This window comes from Lepisma saccharinum, chromosome 2, assembly GCF_977018435.1.
Source record: "Lepisma saccharinum chromosome 2, izLepSacc3.1, whole genome shotgun sequence".
NCBI classification, from domain to species: Eukaryota; Metazoa; Arthropoda; class Insecta; order Zygentoma; family Lepismatidae; genus Lepisma; species Lepisma saccharinum.
Genome location: NC_139230.1, coordinates 69,055,997 through 69,079,782, shown reverse-complemented (window position 1 = coordinate 69,079,782; position 23,786 = coordinate 69,055,997). Strand labels below are relative to the sequence as shown.

The 23,786-nt window shown below is 36.8% G+C and overlaps 1 protein-coding gene across 1 annotated transcript in view; it reads left to right on the top strand.

The window, feature by feature from the left end:
- The window catches only part of LOC145984063 (uncharacterized), a 63,888-nt gene extending 40,645 nt beyond the window's left edge, over positions 1–23,243 (top strand). The window contains exons 5-7 of the mRNA XM_083117441.1: positions 4,332–4,482; positions 9,746–9,909; positions 19,607–23,243. Coding sequence (XP_082973567.1) covers positions 4,332–4,482; positions 9,746–9,909; positions 19,607–19,924 — 633 coding nt within the window. The 3' untranslated portion in view covers positions 19,925–23,243. The remainder of the gene's footprint in view (positions 1–4,331; positions 4,483–9,745; positions 9,910–19,606) is intronic.
- Positions 23,244–23,786: the final 543 nt, after the last annotated feature.

The following is a 23,786-nucleotide window of genomic DNA, read 5'->3' as shown; positions in this document are numbered from 1 at the left end:
AAACATCTGCTTGTAGCCTTGAATTTTTGGAAAGTTTTCCCTGAAAACCGAGAATTATACTTAAATTTTATCATATTCCTAGAGTGGTCACCCTGCTTGGCCTCCCAGTTCACCCAACTTCACTCCATGTAACTTTTTTTGTCTGGGGTTATGCTAAAGATTGTGTTTACAAGCCTCCTTTACCAAGAGGTTTCCCATAGATTTTACAAACAATCATGTATGTAGTTGCTGCCATCAACATTAATATGTTGTAGCATGTGTAGGAGCTATATTACAAGATTGTTGTGTATCGAGTCACCAAGGGAGGACATATCAAACATTTGTAAGGTAGGTTAAAAATTTTGATATTTACTCTTTTCACTGACATGCTCTCATCCCTGTGAGTGAGTTGGCCCCTGATCTACCAACTCCTGAAATCCAAGAGAAACTTATGAAATTCACTGTGTAAATAAATGTTTATTTATTAATTGAATAAATATTTTGAGATTCCCACACCCCTGTCCTACTTACCGATCAGACTTCTAGGTGGCAAATGATGTTGATTATATTCTGTACACAGTCAAAATTAACCCTAGAACACTAATATGTTTTTAGTACACTATCACTAAGCATTTGGAAATTTGACTATTTCAAATATCAACACCCTTTTTTTCATAAATGTTTATTAATTCACAAAAATAGGAATTCATAAAATTAGGCACACACAGGAGATGTACTACATAGAATTTTCAGTGAAAAATGCAGGCTCGACCAGGACTCAAACCTGGGTCTCTGGCATACCGTACCATTGCTCTACCACTGAGCTACCAAGCCAGCCTGGCTTCACCTGATTTTTCACTGCTGCTGTTTTACCTGTGTGGAATAGTCTCTACTAGTGCTACCACAACAGGATCTGTTGCCTTTGAAGCACTTTATATGTCGACATAGCATGGTTCCTCCCAGTGTAGAGATGTTAATTCATTAAATTAGGCACATCAGGCAACGTCAACATCTACAGTGTTTTCAAAGGCAACAGATCCCATTGTGGTAGCACTGGGAGTGACAATTCCGCACAGGTAAAACAGCAGCAGCAAAAAATAAGGCAAAACAGGCTGGCTCAGTAGCTCAGTAGTAGGGCAATAGCACTGTATGCCAGAGACCCTGGTTCGAGTCCTGGTCGAGCCTGCATTTTTCACTTAAAATTCTACATAGTATAAAAATAGGAACACAGATAATTAGAATAATCATTTCTTAGCCTACATATGACAAAAATACAGCTGCTTGCCAACTGGGACTACTAAGTAAAAAGTTAACCACTACTCATGCATGGAAGTGGATTGAAATCCCAACTTATTCATCAGTATCATAAAATTCACAACATATTAGTGGTCTAGGGTTAAAATCAGGTAAATACATGTGTATAATAATTTCGTAACAAGATTGTGTTGATTGCTGTTGGCCAACACTCATTACCATAATAAATTTCAATGTTAACATGAAAAAGACATGTGATCATCTCTCCTTCCCCTAATTAACATGCAGCCTGTCAGTTCGCAAACAACTTTACGTTTCTTGGTAAGGTATATAATGGGGCCTCACAAATTTCCTTGAGGGGGGGGGGAGTTGCTAGTTCACCCACAGTCTATCTCAAGTTTTTGCTTGCTAATGTGAACCAACAAACACAAATAACAATTTATTGAACTTTCCATGAAATTCTTAAGCACAATTTTCATATCTATAAATTACGTACTTTGTACATTAGTGTAAAATGTTAATGTCAATTAAATTTATTATAAAACATGTAATTTTTAGCCTGGAATTTTATCCCCTTGAAGTAAATACCCTGCATACTAAGTTGCAAACTTTAGCACCAAAGAGTCCTAGATATATGTGAACTTCATTTTCATTTTTGAGTTGATGAAATTTTTATAAAATGCATTTTAGTTGAGTAAAGTTAGCATTTCCAACCATATGTTTATTAGAACTTATTAAAAATTGTTTTCAAATGGCCTTATTGCAAGTGTTTGGTTTTTTTTTACATCCACTTTATTAGGGCCAGCCCTCATAATCGTGCTACGATGCCAGGGGTCCCGGCTTCGAATCCCAGTCTGGGTATGGATGTTTACAGAAGGTCGTTCGGGATCTCTGAGGACAATGTTGGAAGGGCGATAAGTTCATGAAAACTCATGTCGCCACCAACGATCATGCTCAATTAGAAAACCAGCATTCAGCGCTATAGCCCGACAACGTAATTTCCATTGCAACAGACTTTTCCGAAGAGTTATCATGTCCAACTTTTCCCACTCCTCCTGACAGGCTTTCCAGAGGCCATTGAGAGTGCGTGGACGTCTCTTTCCTAAGGCCCGTTTTAGGAGTCCAAATGCACAGAAGTCCATGGGTGAACCATCTGGCACCTTGACCGGAATGTCGCTGTAAGGAATTGCACGGATGCCAGTTTCCACCTCAATTCGCTGTAAGAACAGACGAGTCGAAAGGGAGGTATGGCTGGATGCTTTATCTTGGTGCACCAAGACCTGGTTTTTGGCCCCCCCCCCCATACAGTGCCGGGATATCTGTTATAAATGGGTGTTAAAACCTCATCCTGATAGTACGTGGAGTTCACCTTCACATTATTAGCTACACGGCGAATTGCTAGCTTGCCATTATAGCAGTATCCAGCGATGATCATGAAACCCCGTGGAAAACTTTCCTGACATTCTCGATACAATGTTTGATAATTGTTTTTGTCGCGAGGGCGGTAGTAAATCGTGCGAGGTTTGTGACAGTCACTAAGGTAGACATATACTTCGTCTAATGTCACCACATTTTTCCATCTTTTCCCTGCAAGATAGGTCTCATAGAGCTTTCTAGCGTTCGTGCGACGTTCCGCAATGTGACGAGGCTTGTGACCTCGCTACTTATGCCGCATTTCTAGTTGCAGGTTCTTCTTGATTATGGTGTTCACTGTTGATACAGACATTCCCAACTTACGTGTGATACTCCTTTGGGGGGCAGAGTTACCACCTGGCACAAGGGCCTTCACTTTTCTCGCTATGTCTGGTGTATGCTCGTGGATTTGCCTGTTTCTTCCCCTGTGGAATTAGGCCCAGTCGGCCTTTGCCTTTTTTGTTCAATACCGCACCGATCCCGTTCTTTGATATCACAAAACCACGCTTCTTGCACATTCCTTTGATTGCCGAATAGCTATATTTAGCATCGGAAAGGGCTGTTATGTAGCCCTCCCAGTATGGTTCAATTTTCTTCGGAATTGTTGTAGGTAAATGGCACAACACTCTGCACACGCGTTCTCGGTACTGACGTGACTCAGCATGCACCATTTGGACGGACTGCCGTTGATAACAGCGCCGCCAACAGCTTTCAAAATCGTCACCAGAGATCCTGAACAACCTTCTGTATTTATTTATTTATTTACTCACAGTTTCAGATACAGCCTTATTTGGCCATTTTACACTGAAACAACATAAAGCAGAAATAAAAAATAACAAAAGATAAAAACAATAACAAGATGGGATAGATTTACATGTTCTTCGTCAGTAATATACAAAAATTATGTTCTGGAAGGAAAATATCTACATTCAGGGAAAGTTTGTTGTAGATTTCTGGGAGCCTGTAAAACAAGGAACGCTGTAGAAGGGATAGCTTAGTGGTTGTATTGTGGAAGAGTTGCAGGTTGCGTGTTAGCTTTTGTGGTACCCTAAGTGTGAATTCACTGATTAGGAGATCTGTTCTGATTTTGCCATTTATTATCTTGTATAAAAATTTCATGTCAGCTAGATCACGACGAAAGGATGGAGTGTGAATATTCAGAGCAGCCATGGTGTCTGATTTGGATACATGTCGAAAGGAAGGTATTCTATGGCGAACAATTGCAAGAAAGAAACTGAGAACAGAATCTATTTTGGTGAGATTGGGAGTGTCCATTCATCAATTTCATTATATCATCACAAATTATCTTCGCAAATTAGCCAAAAGTGGCACAAAAAGCAAAGTAAAATAAAGCTAATCAATCAATCATTCACTTTATTAGGAACTGAACCACTGTGTGCATCCACTGGGTATTGAACCTTGGACCCGTTGATTACGAGGCAACAATAATACCAGTATGCCATCTTATTCCAAAATGAACTTCCTGCATATTATGTTGTTCTTTAACCTTGAAATGTGTAGAATGTTCTCACGGATGTCTGGAATTGCAGTTGATATTAATTTGCCACTAAAATGTGCATAAAAGCTTAACATTGTTATTTTCAGACATAATTTTTGTTTTAGATTGAAAAACTGATAGCTATTTAAATTGCCTTCTAATTACTATTTTATTTTTTATATTCTAGGTATATTTGAGTCATAGGCTATCTGAAAACATCAAATCTGAACTACCTTCAAATGTTGTTGAGGTTCATGGTGTAACATCAGCACATGAGACTGGATTTATCTTGGCTGATGGATCATCTGTTGTAGTTGATGTTCTCATATATTGTACAGGTATGTATAGTTGTCTAAGTGCCTTTTACCCAGAAAAATATAATTGTCAATTAAGTATCTAGCCCAGATATTGAATTCATTACCAATAAAGTACACTTTTCTATGAAGCACTCTGCACAATGTCAGAATCAGAAGCAGACTTTGATAGCAAGTCATAGCTAAAGAATTAAGTTAGATGATCTGGCAGGGAAGAAAGAAATCTTTCTTGCTTTGATTTCAGCAGTAAATACAATATTCAATTATTGTTCTGAAAATAGCTATCAGCTATTACATTGGGTGTACATATGAGGTTATAATTGAATATTATTAAAATGTTATAACAATCAAATCTTGCCAACTGTCAGGTAAATAGATTAATCACCCTAATAAGCAATCAAAAGAATTGGACTGTGGCTGTTCGCCGAAAGTTGCATTGTGGAATACAGAGGACAAGCCAGTTTCACCGAGGACAGAGACCGATCCTCTGGTAAAAAAAAACATAAAAATTCAACTTTCGAGTCAATGAACTGATTCGATTGAAATTTAAAACAGCCCAGTATCAGATTCTGATCGGCAAAATCCCAAAAACACAACATGATAAGAGGTGAATTAAGGGAGATATTAAAGGTTAAAGAGCGAGAGTTGATGACAATATAATGGATCCGGCGAGAGGGTAGCCTCCCTTTGAGGAGTCGCTGGAGATAGGTCAAGGAACTCAAATTACACGGGCAAAGATAGAAGGGTAGGATGCCATGGTTTTGAGTACGATTTAACAAGGCTTAGACAGAGAGGGTATCATAATGAACATTTGGAATAGCACATAAATAGACAAGCGGGGAAGCGGAAAACACAGTTTATCTTACACAACCTCTCGGGAACCTTCCACACTTGCAAGTACTTGCCTCGTGTGTCTAACCAATCAGTGTTGTGTTTAGTTCGCCTGGGGTTGTTTACAATCACGAAGGAGTAGAGAGTGAGAAAGAGCTCACGTGGGGCCGTTCACCCTCTTGCCTCCCTTGAAGATTCTGAGATCCAGAAGTGTGAAGCCTTACCATCTAGAAGCCATCTCATTCATCACGCCGCCAAGAGCATCAACATCTCCAAGAGGATTACATCAAACATATCTGACAAAAGTAAACCGAGTGAAAATGGAGAAGCTTCGTTCGCCCGTCGTAACTAAACGCCCAATGAACTCTCATATTTACGTATAAATTACTCATTGACATTGCTTATTATGGTGATTAGATCGTACAAGCGATAATTTTACTATGTAAATCAGAGTACAACTTTCAATCAGTCAATTAGGCAAAGTACTTAACCTTCAGATTGTCCGACACTATAGATTGTCGCTGTAATTATATAACGGTGATCAAATTTAACCTCAAAAGTAACAATATAAAGATAAACCTAATAACATTCAATTATACCTGCATAAAGGAGTAGTGTTTTCATCCATGCTTAAGCTCCTACCTGAACATAAGATACCCGGAAACAGAAATGTGAATGTAAAAATAAGAAAAGATGTAATCAATGCTACTGTTTTTAAACATCACCCGAAACTAAATTTGTATAAATTAATGATGTATTTTGAAATGCCGAAGTATGCATGAGAGAGTGAATGTAGGAATGAAAGGGGCATTAATGTAAGTGTTTTATGCATGTTCTGTTATCTAGCAATTATATCATATAAAGTAAACTAACCCTGTGGTGTGTAATTTGCAACTGTTACATCTGAGTCATTCCATGCCAAATCAACACAGATATGTGCAAATTCCAACCTGACCATCCCCAATTTTCATGAAATTTGGGGAGTTGAAACTATGCATGGAACTTAGTAACTATGAAAATTTTTAGTCTCGTGCGTCTTGTAATTGTTAAATTATTCAAGGTCAAAGTTAGCAGAAATTGCCCTTTTTGAGCCCGCTTAGCTATACTAAATGTGCTGTAATTCCGCCACTATTTCGCCTAGAAAGCTCAAATAAAGCTTGTTGTACAGGGAATTGAACAAGCTTTCCAGTGATATATAACAAGCCCACCTTTCGATAAAAATATAATTTTGTCATGTGACCTTGACTTTTGACCTTGAATATCTCAAAACATGTCATCACCAAAAATCGTGAAAAAAATATATTTGGTCCCTCATGCCATACTCTAAAACATATCAAAAAATCATTCTGGGACTGCAATGGGATCAGAAGATACAAAATAATACGTTTAACTATGTGACTGATAAAAGCCTCATTACATGAACTATGACGAGTCAAAAGTCCTTTAACACCCCCTGCAAAATGTAAAGGAGTTATCCTGGTCATGAAAGAAATATGTTAGGCACAGAGATATCTCTAGCTTTGCGTTTCAAGCGCAGGTCCGGCATATTGTTGAACGCCATATTGAATTCAACGCAAAAATTTCAAAGGAAAGGGGGTGATGTGAAATATCAAATCAGGCTAGAATTTCACGAGAAATGAAGCAGCGAAGGTTATTCCAACTTATTTTTTGGTTTCTTGAGAATTCGGCTTATAATTCCAGAGAGATTTCTGATGTAAGGAAGGATGGCTATCTTCTGGTCAGCTTTGTCTGGGTTTCCTGGAGTGTCCGGAATCTCTGGCATCTCTGTCTGCTTGGACAGTACTTGTTTTAATGTTTTGTTGATGTTGTGTTCTGAGTACCTGTTCTGTTTGAAAGCCATGCAAAGATGCTGTATTTTTTTTAAAAAAGGATATGTTTTTCATAAATAATCAAAATAGTGTCCAAGACTCAAAGGATGAGTTCAAAATTATGAGTTAGGAGAGAAAGATCTAATCTTGACACAAAAATGATACCTATAGTGTCAAATGATTAAATAGAGGATAAATAAGTTAAGAATATGAATTAAAAGTTTGACAGAGGCAAAATGTATCCCTCCCAATACTCACCTCTTTCATTGGAAAAACATAATTTTTTCAAATCGAATCTAAATTGATAAGAACTTAAATTTGTAAAGTAAAGCCCCTATCACACGGAACTGGATTTCTAGTAGGAATGACCTTGTTGGCGCTGAACTGACTTTCTAGGTAGAAATCATGGCCGCCTTGCAGACTGCTTGACTGGTTTTGAGGAATAGGACATGTTCTACTTGCTACTAGCTTTCCTCGACTAGATACTGTTGAACAGCCAATCGGAGCCAAGTTTGGGCATGTGAAGATAATCTGTGACTTTGCAAAAGGGAGTTGTTTGTCTGTGCTTTCCCGAGTGTTGGCTGTTTTTGTTAGCAACGAGATGATAACATGCAGTGCATTTGTATAAAATTAGCTGAAAATGAAAATCCTTATTATTACAAGTGTATTAAATTATTGTTTTTTTGTTGGTTTTTTTAATTTGGGAATGAATTCTGGGAATCTCATGTATGAATATTGATGTGCATACCCGGTTTTTTTTTTCTGAGCCAATCTCTAGTCCATACTTTTCTTTTTTTAATTTTTGATAAAAGCACAACATTCTTCAAATTGATCGTCCATCTTTAAGCCAGCTTTAGACGAAAGCATTTCCTTTTAACATTTTTGCTAGCATAAATGCTATGAATTACACCATCTATGCTGAGTGCAGGGTATTTGTTTACAATTGAAACAAGTAAAATATTGTTCCATATGTGTACAGTAACCATTATCAAGTATGTATTTTAGCAGTGCCATTGTTTTATACCTAATAACGTTTTATATGAGACGTTATTCCTCTCGGTTCAATAGTTATCGGCTTTTAAAAATGTGAAGTGATACATTGTTTACATCTCACACAGCCACCATTACATGTTCACTCGTCTATCGACAAGTACGATAGCAAGTATCATGTGAGGCGAAAAGTAGCAAATGGGTAGCTAGTCCAGCGCCAACTAGAGCATTCCTACTGGAGATCCAGTTCCTTGTGATTCAGGCTTAAGCTTCTGAACTGATTGTGAATATAGGAAACTGTGGAGCAGGTTGTATGTTGAGGGGAACCAAGAAGGAACATGGCCACATATATACCTAATGATGGGAAGCAATATCTCCTCTGATAATATATATGATGAGGAGCAACACATTAATTCTCATTGCCATGAGAATCCCTTAACAAAATTATCTCTTTTTTACCTTCTATATTTATACGAGATCTCAATCTCAATATGTCCTACATTTGAACATAAAGTAGACAATAGGATGTGGTTTGGATGATATATGTGCAAGTAATGCTATGCTTAGTTTTGTAATTGATCTTTAGCTTTGTCATATACATAGCTACAAGTTTCTCTATTTTTTCTGAACAGTCTCTTTTTGTCGGTGTATTTGTTTGTTTGTTTGTTCTTATTTTGGATTGTCTACCAGCATTATAACACCAATAATATTCACATATATTTCAGGTCATTTTCAATCCAGTTATTGATGGTTAGATTTCATGTAATTGTTTATTTTCTCAATCAACTACCTTCAAATCTTTTTAAAAATAATTCTTCATGCATCAACCATGCCATTCAAAGTTTTGTTATGATAGGTTATAAGTTTACCATATTTAATTGCCTTGATGATTTTCAGAACAGTCCTTCCAAGTATTTGGCTGCTATTAAAATTTAAGATCAAAATATCTAAATTTAGAGAATTTGGTGTGGTCAGAACATTGGTGATTTGCCTTTGTACTGTGGCCATTTGATCCTCCCCAACAATACACCACAGTTAAAGGATTTACATTATCAAAGTAATGCTTAAGTGATGTCCTAAAATTGCTGCAGGACACACTTTTTAATCTCTGAAAATATAGACTAAATGGAGATTTTAAAATATTAGAATTTGAAATGCTTTTACTGATTTTATTCGAATGCAATAGTAGATCACTTGTCCAAGGTATAGTTGCTACATGAATTTCAGCTTAAAACTTCTACTGTTGCTACAGTTATCATTGTCACAAAATTGGTGACTTTGCCCCATTTTGAACCCTTAGTTATACATCTCTGAAATTATGCATTATATTGCAAAGTTTTTATTATAAAAAAATTAGCGTGAACGATACCCTAGAACTGCTGGAATTTTTGTTATTCTACAAAAAGAGAACGTTATTTCATCGCATGATAGAGAAAGTTTTTATTTGCATAATAGCCTTGCATAAATCAAAAATGCCCAGGTATAAAATGTTTATATAGTAAATGCAACAATTTTGTATAACATAAAATTTATTGCAAGTTTCGTGGGATACTTGTAATTTCATGTAAAATTTAATTTCTTCTTTAATATTTTTGATAAGAAGGTAAAATTTTATGTTTGTTTTCTTCACTGTACAGGTTACAATTATAACTTTTCATTCCTGTCAGAAGATTGTCGTCTGAAAATAGAGGATCGCCGAATAACACCTTTGTACCAACATTTAGTCCATATTGAATTTCCAACTCTCTGCTTTGTAGGAATACCAACAACTGTTCTCCCTTTTCCACTATTCCACTTACAGGTAATGTATGATTTAACTTAAAATTAATTTTTTATGTGTATAGATATTACTGTACAGAGAATTGTGCCTAATATCATACTCATTTTGACATTCTTATATTATGACAGCAGTGGTGAAAACTTTGCTGCCTCTTGTTTCTAAATGAATTTATTTTACTATCAACTAACTGCATTGATAATAATAATACATGCATATATATTGAAATCACAAAGTACTAGTCAGGCAAGGAGTGCTTTCTTTGTTGGAAATTCATTCTTCTTTGTTCTGGGTAATGTCAAACTTCAATGACACCAAAACTTGTCAGTCAATCTTTCAACATAGATGATCGTAAATTATTCTTTAGTTTCTTTAAGAGTAAGAAAGAGCACTAGCTCAACAGTTGGTTCCAGCAGTTGACAAGAATATTTGTAATGATTTCTAGTGATGGTATCATTATGGGCTTCATTTATTATCCCTCCTGCGAGATCATCAGAGATTGCACAAGTATCATCTTTCACCCCATTTATGTCATCAAGGTCAACTGATATGATTGAGTCCTCATCATCAGGGAATGGTTTTATATGCAATAAAAATGTGTTAAATATGTATATACATATTTAGTTATTTTCACCAAAATAAGGAGTTAAATATGGACTTTAAAATTGTAAAAATTTACTTTTTAAAAGGGTACTCTGTCGGTATCTGCCTTATAGGCATATCTGTGTATCGGTAAAATTATTGATTATTTTACCGATCTGATATATTGATAAATATCTGATAATTTAGTGCAAAATTCTGCCGTTTTGTTGTAATTTTTATGGATAATCTCCATGCCCTACTTTCTAAAAAAAGTAAATATCTAAATATGCAATTTCTTTTGCACTGCAATCACCTTGAAACACACATTTATTAAGGAGGTCAATGAACCTTTCAGGTTCTTCAAGGACCATTTCTAATTTTATATCGGATTGGTAGAATATCGGTATCGGTAAATTTTATATCTGTACTTTATCGGTATCAGCCAAAATTTCATATCGGCCCATCCCTACTTTCTAATAATATAATACAATACACAATCTACATATAATGCAGTCTCTGCATTGTGACTATTACTATGGTTGCCTTGAAGAAAAACCAGAAACGAATCCCATACATGTCAAAATTGTTGCTTCTGGCACTGTTGTCAGGCATGTAACTAAGTAGCGAGGGTGGGGTTAGCAATGGGCTGCTTGACTGGAGAGACTCTTCCAACATTGCCAAAATAACATGTGTAACAAGCAGGAGCCGATGCTTGAGCCCTCATTCTCTACTGTTGACAACAATTGTAAATAAACAGGAATTTCAAGTTTCTTCCAAATGGAAAAGCAAACAGTTGGGAGGTAAAAAAAACAAAACATTATTGTTCAGATGACAGAAAACTTGTAATCAACACAATGGGAGGGTATAAAAAAGGTTGTAAACTTTCATTTCTTTAATGTTGCTTCAGATTTTGTGAGCTTCAGACTTTGTGAGTTATTGTGTGAATATGAAGTATATGTTGAGAAATGTCCTGAAATATAGAAATAATATGTAAAAATAAGTAAAATATGAGCCAAAACCTAATATATGTACAAATATGGAAAATAAAAACAGAATTTTTCGAGTCTAGATGCCATGATGTGCAAAGATAATACAAAAATAAACTGATTTCAGCTTCATACATAAATATGTATTTTTTGAAGTATTCAGGTTTACTTAACAAAAAAAATCAACACATTACAGTAGGGAGGAAATTCTAAATCTAGTGCATTACATTTGGATGGGATGAGACCAAACAAAAATACATATTTGTTAAAACACTAAAATCACACACTAACAGCACGATAAAAAACACTTCGGAGTTCTTCCAAGCTTTCGACTCCTTCACAGAGTCATCTTCAGGGCTGGTCGAGGACAGACGGAGTAGATGCGGTTGTCGTTGCACTGACGTTACTTCCTGTGTCCGTCAGCAGATGTCCTTGTGGTCTTGCAGTGTTGGTAAGTCTTGTTGAGTTTGGAATTTTGGTTGGAGGAGATGGATTTTTGAGTTTTACTGTGTTGTACCAAGAAGAATAAAGATTTCCGCATAAATTGTCATTGAGATTATTAGTGTTTTTGATCATGTGTACCCCTTCCTTAACGTCCCGTTCTATTTTTCCTTTTGCATGTGCGATAAAGGAAAGGCAATCCTGTGGAAGTTGATGGTTGGTTTCTAAAACGTGTTTGGATAATCCCGAAGAAATTTCTTTTCTGCGTATATGCACTTAAGTTCCAACAACCAAGTGCTGCAAGAAAAATTGGACATCCTAAGACAACATGCCTCCCTTAATGGATACAGCCCCAGTGTAATTGACCAGAACCTGAAAAAAGAAGAAAAAACCGGGAAAATAACCAAAAACCACCTTCCCACAAATGAAGAAGAGTATCCACGAGTATGGTTAGGGATACCATTTATACCAGGTCTTTCCACCAAACTCAGACGCATCTTGGAAAAACGTAACATAAACCCAGAAAATCCATAGGACAAAACTTATCAGGCTTCAAAACGTACGACAAAGACCCCTTAACAAACTCTGGCATCTACAGAATCAAATGTGCATGCAACCGAAAATACATAAGACGATGTAAAAGACCCATCAAAGACTGGTTCGCCTACCACCTAGGATATATACGCAGAAAAGAAAGTTCTTCGAGATTATCCAAACACGTCTTAGAAACCAACCATCAACTTCCACAGGATTGCCTTTCCTTTATCGCACATGCAAAAGGAAAAATAGAACGGGACGTTAAGGAAGGGGTACACATGATCAAAAACACTAATAATCTCAATGACAATTTATGCGGAAATCTTTATTCTTCTTGGTACAACACAGTAAAACTCAAAAATCCATCTCCTCCAACCAACATTCCAAACTCAACAAGACTTACCAACACTGCAAGACCACAAGGACATCTGCCGACAGACACAGGAAGTAACGTCAGTGCAACGACAACCGCGTCTACTCCGTCTGTCCTCGACCAGCCCTGAAGATGACTGCGTGAAGGAGTCGAAAGCTTGGAAGAACTCCGAAGTGTTTTTTATCATGCTGTTAGTGTGTGATTTTAGTGTTTTAACAAATATGTTGCCGGCACGTGATGTAAGAAGTTTTCTACAATCATAAAAATACATATCTTATTAGAATCTTACTTTTGTAAGATTAGTAGCATTGTGTTTACTTATGTTTCTTGTTTTGTTATTTATTCATATTGTCGGGTGAACAGTCAACACCCATCCAATCATTTTTTATAATGTGTTTTTATTACAACCCAGCACAGTGGTCTATATACGCGTGACTACTAAATGTGAGTAAGCTAAACATTCCAGAAAAAAATATATATTGACTACTGCCAACAATAAAGATGCTGTCAAAATCTTTGGTACCCTGGCTTCCCAGACCTCTATGGTTTGAACAGGGAAACGTAGGATGGGGCGAGCGTGGGCAGACACAAACACATGGTCGGGGCTGATCTGAGCCAATGAGGTTGCCTTCCGAATTTCTTGGGTACCAGAGAGAAGCGGCAGCTTTTGCTCACGGAAATCAGCAGACACGCAGATCAGGTGAGTGTAGACAGCACCGAAGTTACAAACGGGATAATTCAGGACTGCGTCCAGGAGGGCAGACGACACAAAGCAGGCAGCAGCGTGTTCATATGGAAAGGGAATTTCTTGCAGCAAAAAAGGCTTCGGAGCGATAATTGTCGAATTTTCATGTTCGGTGAAGGCGAAAGGAAATGGTTCATTTTTTCTTACTGTGCTGTGGGTACACATTTCGTACCTTGCATGCCCAAAATGCGCGCTGCTGATATATAGAAGTACAGTGAAATTGCAATTATACGTTTCACGATATACGATCTTCAGTTATAAGTTTCTACTTGCTCGAAAGAATGCTGCTCTTGGAGTTCAAGATTTTCGTGCTGATAACATCTGCTACCCATTTCATATAGGTTTTCTTATCAGCTGCAACCATGGGACCAGACCCTCGACTTGGAAGTCTATTTTTGTCCCTTGCATCGGAGAGAAGGGGAGTAGTTATGCACCCTTGAACAAGATTGGCCTGTGCTAAATAATCCTGCTTTTGTTCTTTGCATTGCCTTCGGCAAGTCATATCTTCCTGAAGCAGATCGGAGATTGATATCTTTCAAACTGTCAGACAGGTCACTGGCACCACACTTCCCATCCTGTCTTAAACATTACAAACAAGCTGAAGAAAGGGAGGGGGAGTCAACAGTGGCCTGCAGGGGCCAGTTCCACTGGGTCTTATTACTGTCATATTTAAAAATAATACGGTTGGTGAAGATAGAAGTTGCAGTACTTTTTATTATGCAAAATAAAATAGCAGATAAATGAATTATTGGATACTGTGACTTATTTTTAATGTGTGAATGGTTTTGAAGTAAAGCAGCGATCATACACTGTGTGCCTTTTTCTTTCTGCAAGCGCCATTGGAAATAAGCACTTTTCCCCTCTGTTACTATGGGATAAATTGAAGATAATAGGCTATAACTGCTCAACCACTGCATCTTATTGAAAAATTTAAATTCTAAATGAAAGAATGAACAAAAAGCAACATTTTATGTAACTTCCGACAATTAAAGGGTCCAGGGGGGAATCGGGCAAAATCCCAAGTTCGAATTTTTCCGAAATTTGCAATACAGCAAACTTAGGTGTATATGTAGTACTCCTTTTCTTTCTTTGTGTACTTAATTTTACCATTTTAATTATATTTCAATAATACGTTTTTCTCAGTTACCGTATTTACTCATGTATAATGCGTACTTTTTTCGAAAATTTTTGCACCCAAAAACTGTGGTGCTCGGAATAATTTTTTTCATGTTTACGAAAGCCTATCATGTTATATATCATTGTAAAGCTTGAATTCTGTAGTTTCTGAATATGGCAACAGTATTCCAATCAAAGTGGGAATAGTAATGTGCAATGCAGTTGAAAAAAAGGTCATCACAAAATGAAGGAACGTTCTGATTTTTGTGGTACTTTGGATGAAAGAAAAGATAAGGAGAATGAAAATAATAATTAAAATGTAATACTGGCCAAATAATATGACATGTATGGAGTTTGTAAATGCCTTAATGAAAGAACTCTTGTTCTGCTAACTGCTAGTTTGAGGGTCCTGAATAGGCCTCTTATAAATGTTACGAGAGGCATGGAAAAAGTATACATTTTGAAGGTTTTTTCAGAAAAAGTAAAGAGAAAATAAGCAAAACCATGCATAAAAGTTTAAAGGCCATCTTCCACGATTTTTCACTTTGTAATGTAATGTTCAGAATTCGAGTATGCACCTCCCATCACATGGGATGTGTATCAGCGGTATTTGTTGGGTGAGAAATAACAGAAAATAACTTCCTGAGCACTGCAAATCCATAATGTAATTTTGATCTCCTTTTCTACTATTACAGAATAAATATAATGGTTAAAGAGTGAAAGCTTTCGGGTGCTGAACACAGAGGAGGGAGACAGGGGGTGTGGCTTGGGTTGGTGACTTACTGTTTACACAAGAGGATATTCTCCTCTTGGTCCCCATAGCGATAGGTGACTCATTGAATAGGTATGATGTCACTAGCTCTTGATTGGCATAGCAACAGCTTTATGACCTACAACTAACAAAGCCATTTCTTGAACCTGGATTATACTGCGCATTATACACGAGATAAAAATTTTTGTTGCTTTTCCCCATCAAAAACCTGGGTGCGCATTATACACAAACGCTTCTGTCCCCCCCCCCCCCCCATAAAACGTATAACTGAGATTTCAATGTACTATGTAACCAAAAACATTCCCATTAATGGTTGCATGGATAAGGATAACTATTGTGCTTTACTGAAATATGAGATTTAATAAAAAGTCAACAATGAATATATTTCAAATAATGGCTAAACAAACATAGTTCCTGGACTGTTCCAGGATGGTAGACTGGGAGCCAAGGTCAAGGGTGTTGCCAAACTGCAGAAGCACACAGTCATCCAATATTTGATGCCACTTCGTTTGTAGTGGAACTGTGTTTTAAGGTTGTAGAAGATGTGTTAATTGGAGGAAGGAGAAGTCCTATACCTGTTGCTTCCTTGAACAGGTCAAAAAAAGTGGCTTGTAAGTTTATCTCCAATTACAGTCTTTGCCTTATAAGAATTCATGGTAAGAGGACTTGAACGAGCAACTTGTCCAGTTTTCATATAAATTTGAAGTCTTGGTCCTCCTTGGTGGCATAGTAGTAACAACCTCACCTTGTAATCAATCCCTGGTTTAGGCACATTGCATGGTGGCTTTGTAGATCCAGTCTCAATTAATAACGGTGATGAATGAATGCTCACTGTGACTTTTAAGTGCTCATGATGAATTGTTCAGTTTATATTTTTTTTAACTGTGTAAATTGCTTTTGCCTTTTCTCAATGAAGAAAATAAAGTGTAAAATTTGCTTACATAGTAATATGAAACTTCTATACCATGTATGTATGGATACACATATCTCTTTCACTCTGTTGTACTTTTATCCAGCATATACTGTATGCATATGCCATGCATTCTGTTATCATTCTATGTGGAAGAAAGTCATTGGACACAACGTGTCAGGGGATACCATGAGTTTTCTTGCAATCATAGGAGGTTGGTCCACCTGTTGCAGTGATAACAGCAGCCACTGGTCGTGGTAAACTGGCCACAAGGTCATGTAGTACACAGAGTGAGATATTCTGCCATTCCTCCTGCAGTACAGTCACCAACCCTGGAAGTGTAGAAGGGCGAGGCGATCGCGACCTCAATCGGCACTCCAGTTCGTCCCATATATGTTTGATAGGGTTGAGATCAGGACTCTGAGCAAGCCAATCCAGTTGGGTGACATTATTTTCTGCATACCACTCCATGGTAGCCCTGGAAACATGACAAGTCGCATTATTGTCCTGGAACACACATTCTTCATTTCCATAGAAACTCCACAAAGTGGGGAGCATGGAGTTGTCGAGAATATCTCGGTAGGATGCAGACGTCATGTAGCCATACACCGGTACCAGTGGACCCATGCCATGCCAGCTGAAACAACCCCAGAACATGATGCCCCCACCACGTTTTTTGTTATCAGGGGTTTGTGGGCAGGGCTCGACCATAACCAAGTGCATGGACCTCCTTGGTCGAAACAGTCAAATTGGTCGTACTATGAAACTCTTCTGCAATCGAATGCATCGGATGGATCCTGTTTTTCTGAATCTCCCTCTTCAGCACTCTCCTGTCAGAGTCATCCAATTTCGTGGGTCTTCCACTTTGTGGTGCATTGCTGCAGTGTCCCTTTTCCTTTCACTGCTTGATGACAAAAGCTACAGTTGATTTAGGGACGTGTCTGGCATCAGCTATGCTACGTATACCCATGCCTCCTATGGAGCAGCCTACTATGATCCCTCTTTCCTGTCAGTCATTTTATCAGCGAATGATCTGAGAAGCCTCCTGCTGCCGTATATATACCCATATATACTCTCTTTTCCACAAGGAGTTCGTTTCAGAGTTGAAACCGGTGTGTCCAATGACTTTCTTCCACGTAGTGTATATGTATAGCTGCTATCAAATTCAAATACTTCTTGCTTAGACTGTACATAGTCATAGTTAAATCTGGCCAGAACTGATCTTCATACTCACCAATTTTGATGATATTTGGTACACAGCTTTGCTTTGCTTCAAAACAGACACATGTGAAAAGATTTTGCTAAAATGTGATTATTGCATATTTTGTGAAGGTTGTTCATAAACTCATTTTTCACAAACAAGTATCTCACACCACAAGAGCCTAGCTAAAAATATGGATACAGCAATGTATACATTAGTAATAATAATAACATAATATAAATAAGTCAATAATCAAGTGGAACATCATGTTGACCCTGTACAGTAAGTATTTACTTCCTTTGGCATGACACAAATGAGAAGTGTCATCACAGGCTCACTACAGTTTAATTCATTGCTGGTGCATCACAAATTTCAATCTCACTTTTCTTACTTATGTGGAAAAAACAATGATAAGACTTTCTCAGTTAAAAATATTCAAAGATGAGAAAAAATTGATTGAGGAATGTTTTTTTGGCTGTTCAAACTTGAAATTTGAATTTTTGGGACAACATGTTCCAAAATTAGTTTTTATACAACCCTCACACAATGCATAATAATCAGATTTCAGCAAAATCCTTTCACGTGTGTTTGTTTTGGAACATAGCTAAGCTGTGTTCTAAAATATCATCAAAGTCAATTACCATGAGGGTCAACTCTTGCCTGATTTAACATGTTCAGAATATTTACCAGTCTGGAAATACTGGAAAATTCAGGGAATTTACTTTTTCTGGAAATGTCAGGGAAATATATTGTTTCTCTGGAAAAATCAAACATTTTTGTAGGAGTGCACTAAGAGTAGGTTTCTGAACAAAGAAAAATAGGTCAAGCAAGAAATTTTAACTTGATTGTGGACAACCCATACTTCAGTTTGATATATTGTGTATTACCGGTAGTTACAGTGGAAATTTTATACTTGTAGTAAATACTCTAGGAAAGGGCTTATGTTTATAACTAATAGGAATCCACTATTGGGGCTTAATCACTTTTTTGTTACAGTTTTTGGGTTGTGTTTGGAAATATTAGGTGAGGTGTTTCATAAATTATTGAGGGGTTACAAAAATTTATTGCAAGTAAACTGTTGAACTTTTGTTAATGAAACCAGTCCAGAATGTAGGGGAACTCAAACATTTTCTTTTAACACCTACAAATGTTCAATGTATTGGTGACACAGCACACATCAACATGATAGGAATGCATACAGTTTGTGCGTGCATGTTTCATGAAGCTGAGAGTTCATGTCCCTGCCGCTAGGTGACACTCAAATCACCCATATCACTCAGTGTTTTGTGCAATGTTTTGGTCCTCAAGATCACGGGACCTGACACTGTGCGACTTTTTTTTTTTTGTGGGGTTTCATGAATGATGGAGTATTCGTCTCACTGATGATGCGTGATATCGCAGTCCTAAGGGAGCATATCATTGCAGCAATGGACACTATCAACAGGCCCATGTTGATATGAGTGTTGCAAGAAGTAGACTGTTGTGTTGATGCATGCTGCGTCACCCGTGGTGCATACATTGAACAATTGTAGATGTTAAAAAAACCTGAGTTTCTTGTTCGTTTTGGACTGGTTTCATTAACGTAAGTTCAATACTTTACTTACAATAAATATTTGTAACCCCTCAAGTATTTATGAAATGCCCATTATATATATGTATTACTATATTTTTATGTATTATTATGTTATATTGTTATGATTTTTTTATATAACAAGAATCTTTGCAATATGTAGCAAGTATTACATACCCTTGATACACACAAGACAGTTCAGTTTCCCTTCTTGTTATTACTTTTAACATCTGAAGTGAATATTCTAACAACTTAGTTAAGTGGGATTCTGTGTGTGATGTTTAGTTAAAATATAGTGACCTTCATACACATACGTTTAAATACAAGAACTGCCCTAATGGCATTGTCTGGAAAATTTTGGTTCTTGTTCTGGAAAACCTGGAAATGTCAGGGAATTTTGTTTCTATGAAATGGAAGACACCCTGCATGTTGCCTCTATGTCGCCTTTATATAAATTTACATTTATGAATGTTTCATGACTTTTGCAGGTGAAATATTTCCTGAAAAGTTTGGAGAAATCCTTCAAATTGCCAAGTCAGAGAGAGATGAAAGATGCTGAAGCCAAGGACTTCCACAAGAAGTTAGAAATGAACATGCCCAAAAGATATGCACACAGATTAGCATCTTTACAATGGGACTATTTTGACAGCTTATGTAAAGAAGCTGAAATTGAACCTTTAACGGATGTTACAAGGAAAATATATAATGATGTTTGCATTTCGAGAGCAGGCAACCTTATGCACTATAAAGACTATGATTATAGGTGTTTAGACAATTTTACATTTGTTAGAGTCCCATACACGTGAGGATTAGAAATTATAGTTGTAATTGGATGAAAAAGCATTTGGTACATGAAGTTGACTGTCGACTTCAGTCACTGAAGAGTTCAGGTAAGATAACAGTGATGTTTATATGAATTTATTGCGTTAAGATTGTGTACATGCTGTTTTATTGTGCTAATTAATGATATCAAATAGTTGATATCCCAAGTATTTGCAGATACATAGCACTGCAAGATTGTGGGTACGTATTATCTTCATAGTTCACATTTCTATCTTCGTGCTGATACCACAATACTTTTGCATTATCCATGGATCATTTCCATTTTTATGCCATGGTAAAAAAAAATTACATAGTGTTTGTTGATTGTGGAAGATAATAAAAGTAATATGTGCTGTTATAGAAATTTGCATGTGAAGATTATGGGTGAAGAATTTTGAATTATTTTCAAAGTACAACTTTATTGTGCTTCTCTGGCATAGACACATCGCAGTTAAAATTTTTTGCACTTGTTTTAAGTGACTTTGTATATGATGATGAAATGCAACACTTCTTTTTTTCATTGCAAAGTTATTTCCAAGAGAAACTAGTCATGAAAAAATAATTTATTTTTATATTATTATTATTATCATCATCATCATCATTTAGGATTTGGTATATGTAATATGTGTGTGTGTGTGTGTAAATACGAGGGTTGAAAGATAATAATCCGGACAGATATTATTTCTCCACAATGAAGGCATGTATTTCAATGGTCGGCATTTCATTTTTCAACATAGTCCCCCAACACTTCCACACATTTCTTCCAATGGTCCATGAGTTTTCGTATTCCCTCAGTAAAGAAATCTTTGGACTGGGTCCTGAACCACTCGAGAACTGCACTCTGAACCTCATAATCACCCTCAAAATGTTGTCCTCCCAAATGCTCCTTCAGGGGGCCAAACAGATGAAAGTCACTAGGTGCGAGGTCAGGACTCTAGGCAGGATGAGGAAGTATGTCCCAGCCCAGTTTTGTGATGGTGAAGATGGTCAGATTGGCGGTGTGTGGCCGTGTGCATTTTCATGTTGCAGAATGACTCCTTTGGTGTACAGTCCAGATCTCTTCTTGTGAATATCATGGCGAACACTGCCACAAAGCAAGTTAAAGTAGTATGCAGCATTAACAGTTTGTCCCTTGTGTAGGAAATCAACATGAACGATGCCAAGGTAGTCCCAGAAAACAGATGCCGTGACCTTTCCTGCGGATGGCTGTGTTCTGAACTTTTTGGGTGGAGGCGTCTAGTCTTCAAGGCCTTCCCGAAAGTGTTTACACCATTCAAACACTGATGAACATGCCATTGTGTCATCTTTAAAGATCGCCACGAGTCGTCGATAAATGTCTGAGGTGGTTGCACCCTCTTTCACAAGAAATTTCATGATTATATGCTGTTCCACTGACACTGAGATCTCCTTCTCCGCCATCTTGCATATTTTGGCGGGAAATTGAGGCTGACGGTTACAACTTCCTCCACTGGATGGCGACACCATACAGACCACTATATGTCAGTATCAGTTGCCTGACTGCAATCATGGCTCTGAAATAAAAAGTCCGGATTATTATCTGTCAACCCTCATATATGAACTTTAAAGTTCATTCTAACAATTGGAGAAGGTGTTGAATTGTACTTTTTTTTTCATGCAGTAACCAAACGTGCTTTTTTTCTGCTTTTTAAAATTAGAATGTATGTAGAGATAAGTAGAAAGGAAAGTTATCATCATTTATAATGATAGGCTCAAGAAAACATCTTCCCTTAAAGTTTTCATGTATTTATAGTTCACCTCACTCATGTGGAACAGTTGTGTTCTCCTTGTGAGTTATAAAATAACACACTGTACATAAAATTAGCGAAATACATAGTTATTTACATGAATTTTTGGCTTATATATTTTACAGTTGGCTCTCATCTTTGATAGTGTAGGAACCATCTATTTAAAAATTTGGTTATAAGGTACATATCTGAATGCAAGAATGCTGCCTTAGGTTGGTGCTATATATGCTAGTCTTTACTCTGTATACTATGTAGAACTCCATAACTTTGTATGAAAATGTAATTGTATTAACTGATGTTCTTTATACTCATTTTCTTGCATAATGTTTGTAATTAAAATTCAAGAAATATAAACAGGACCTGCTTCAATTAGTTAATGTTTCAAATTTTGAAGGTTTTGAGTAGAAATGCTGGACTTTTTCAAAATTTAATTAAAATAGGCACCCACTTGTTATCAAGAGTTTTTACTGCTGCACGAATGATTTACATGCAAGATAGATTTGCCTTGAGTAGAAATAGTTTGCTCTTAAAACTTTTAAAATTCTTTTAATCATCATGTTTTCAAAGGATTCACACAGTGCTAACTCAATTTTGAAATGATTAACGTTGCCTGTTGGAACAATCAGGTATGATTGTTCATTGTGGCAGGTTTCCTAGTGTATACAATACTTTTGCAGTAACTTCAAAGGGAATATCTATAGGAGGAAGGTCAGAGCAGGATGGTGAATTGACATATCCAAATCGTTTAGTATGCCTTTCCAATAACTTATGCACTGTGACCATTTGGCTATTTAAAGTTTACTTTTTCAAACCTTCCTGTTCACTTGCCCTCTTAGCAGCATTTTGGAAATTTAATTATTATTATTATTATTATTATTATTGCATATGCTCATATAGTATACCTGATTACCTTTCATGTTGCATAAGTATGTATTCAGTTTGTGCTCTTTCATACTCTGTGTTCTGCTTAACTGTGAATATCATTTGGAAAGAAGTTGTGGAATGTGTGTTTAAAATATGCTCAAAATGATGTGTTATGCCTTACTCTCACGATGTATTAAAAAAAAAAGGGTTGAAAATTTCAGATCATCTTACTTTGCAGAATTTTTCTGTGTATACTGTCAGCAAGAGGTGGAAAGAAATACAAAGGAGAAATACACTGAAGAAACTAAATAACAGTCAATCGGCTACCAACTGCTGGAAATGCAACATTGTTGAGAGTAAGATATGGGAAAATTGTCAGTGAAAGAGAATTTTGGTTTATCGTTAAATTTTAATATTTCCATATAGTCAATAAATATGCACATACAGGGTTTCCAGGCTAGAGGTATACAAAAATACTGTGACGTCTTGTTCAAATTCGATTTTGTTCTTGACAATCCGTCACAACCCATTTTTTTATTATTTTGGAAGTACGTGCGTTTCCTTGGTTATCTCCCTGTAATAAAAAAAATAAAAACAACACACCCCCCCAAAAAAACATACATGTGTGTATATATATATATATACAGGGAGGTTATTGCAGCATGACACCGCAAGAGCGTCGGCCGCTTGCCGGCCCAGTCATGCAACAGGTGCCGGCAAATTGCGTAACAGATAGCCCGTTACACAAACCGCTTGTTTTGTAATGTTTCCACTTTTCACAATTATAGTTACAATTACAACTTAAATAAGCACGTACCTTGTCGTAAGGATGCTGGAAAAGATGTCCTCTAAAATACAAATATTTCTGGCACTTTATTTTTGACATGTAATCTTTCTTAGACACCGCGAGAGCGTCGGCCGCTTACCGGCCTTGTCATGCATCAGGTGCCGCCAAATTGCGTAACAGATAGTCCGTAACAGAAACCGCTTGTTTTGTAATGTTTCCACTTTTCACAATTACAGTTACAATTACAACCTTATTTCAGACATCTAATCTTTCTTAGACATCTCTACTTTATCCTCGGTTGACAGAAAGGGAAGACAGCATCGCGGCGCATAAAGCAAACCGAAAGTGTAAAATTATATTTAAAACTAATAATAATGATGATCACTAACCTTCTGTGTTATAAATGATGTTGAAAATGACCTCCTTCAA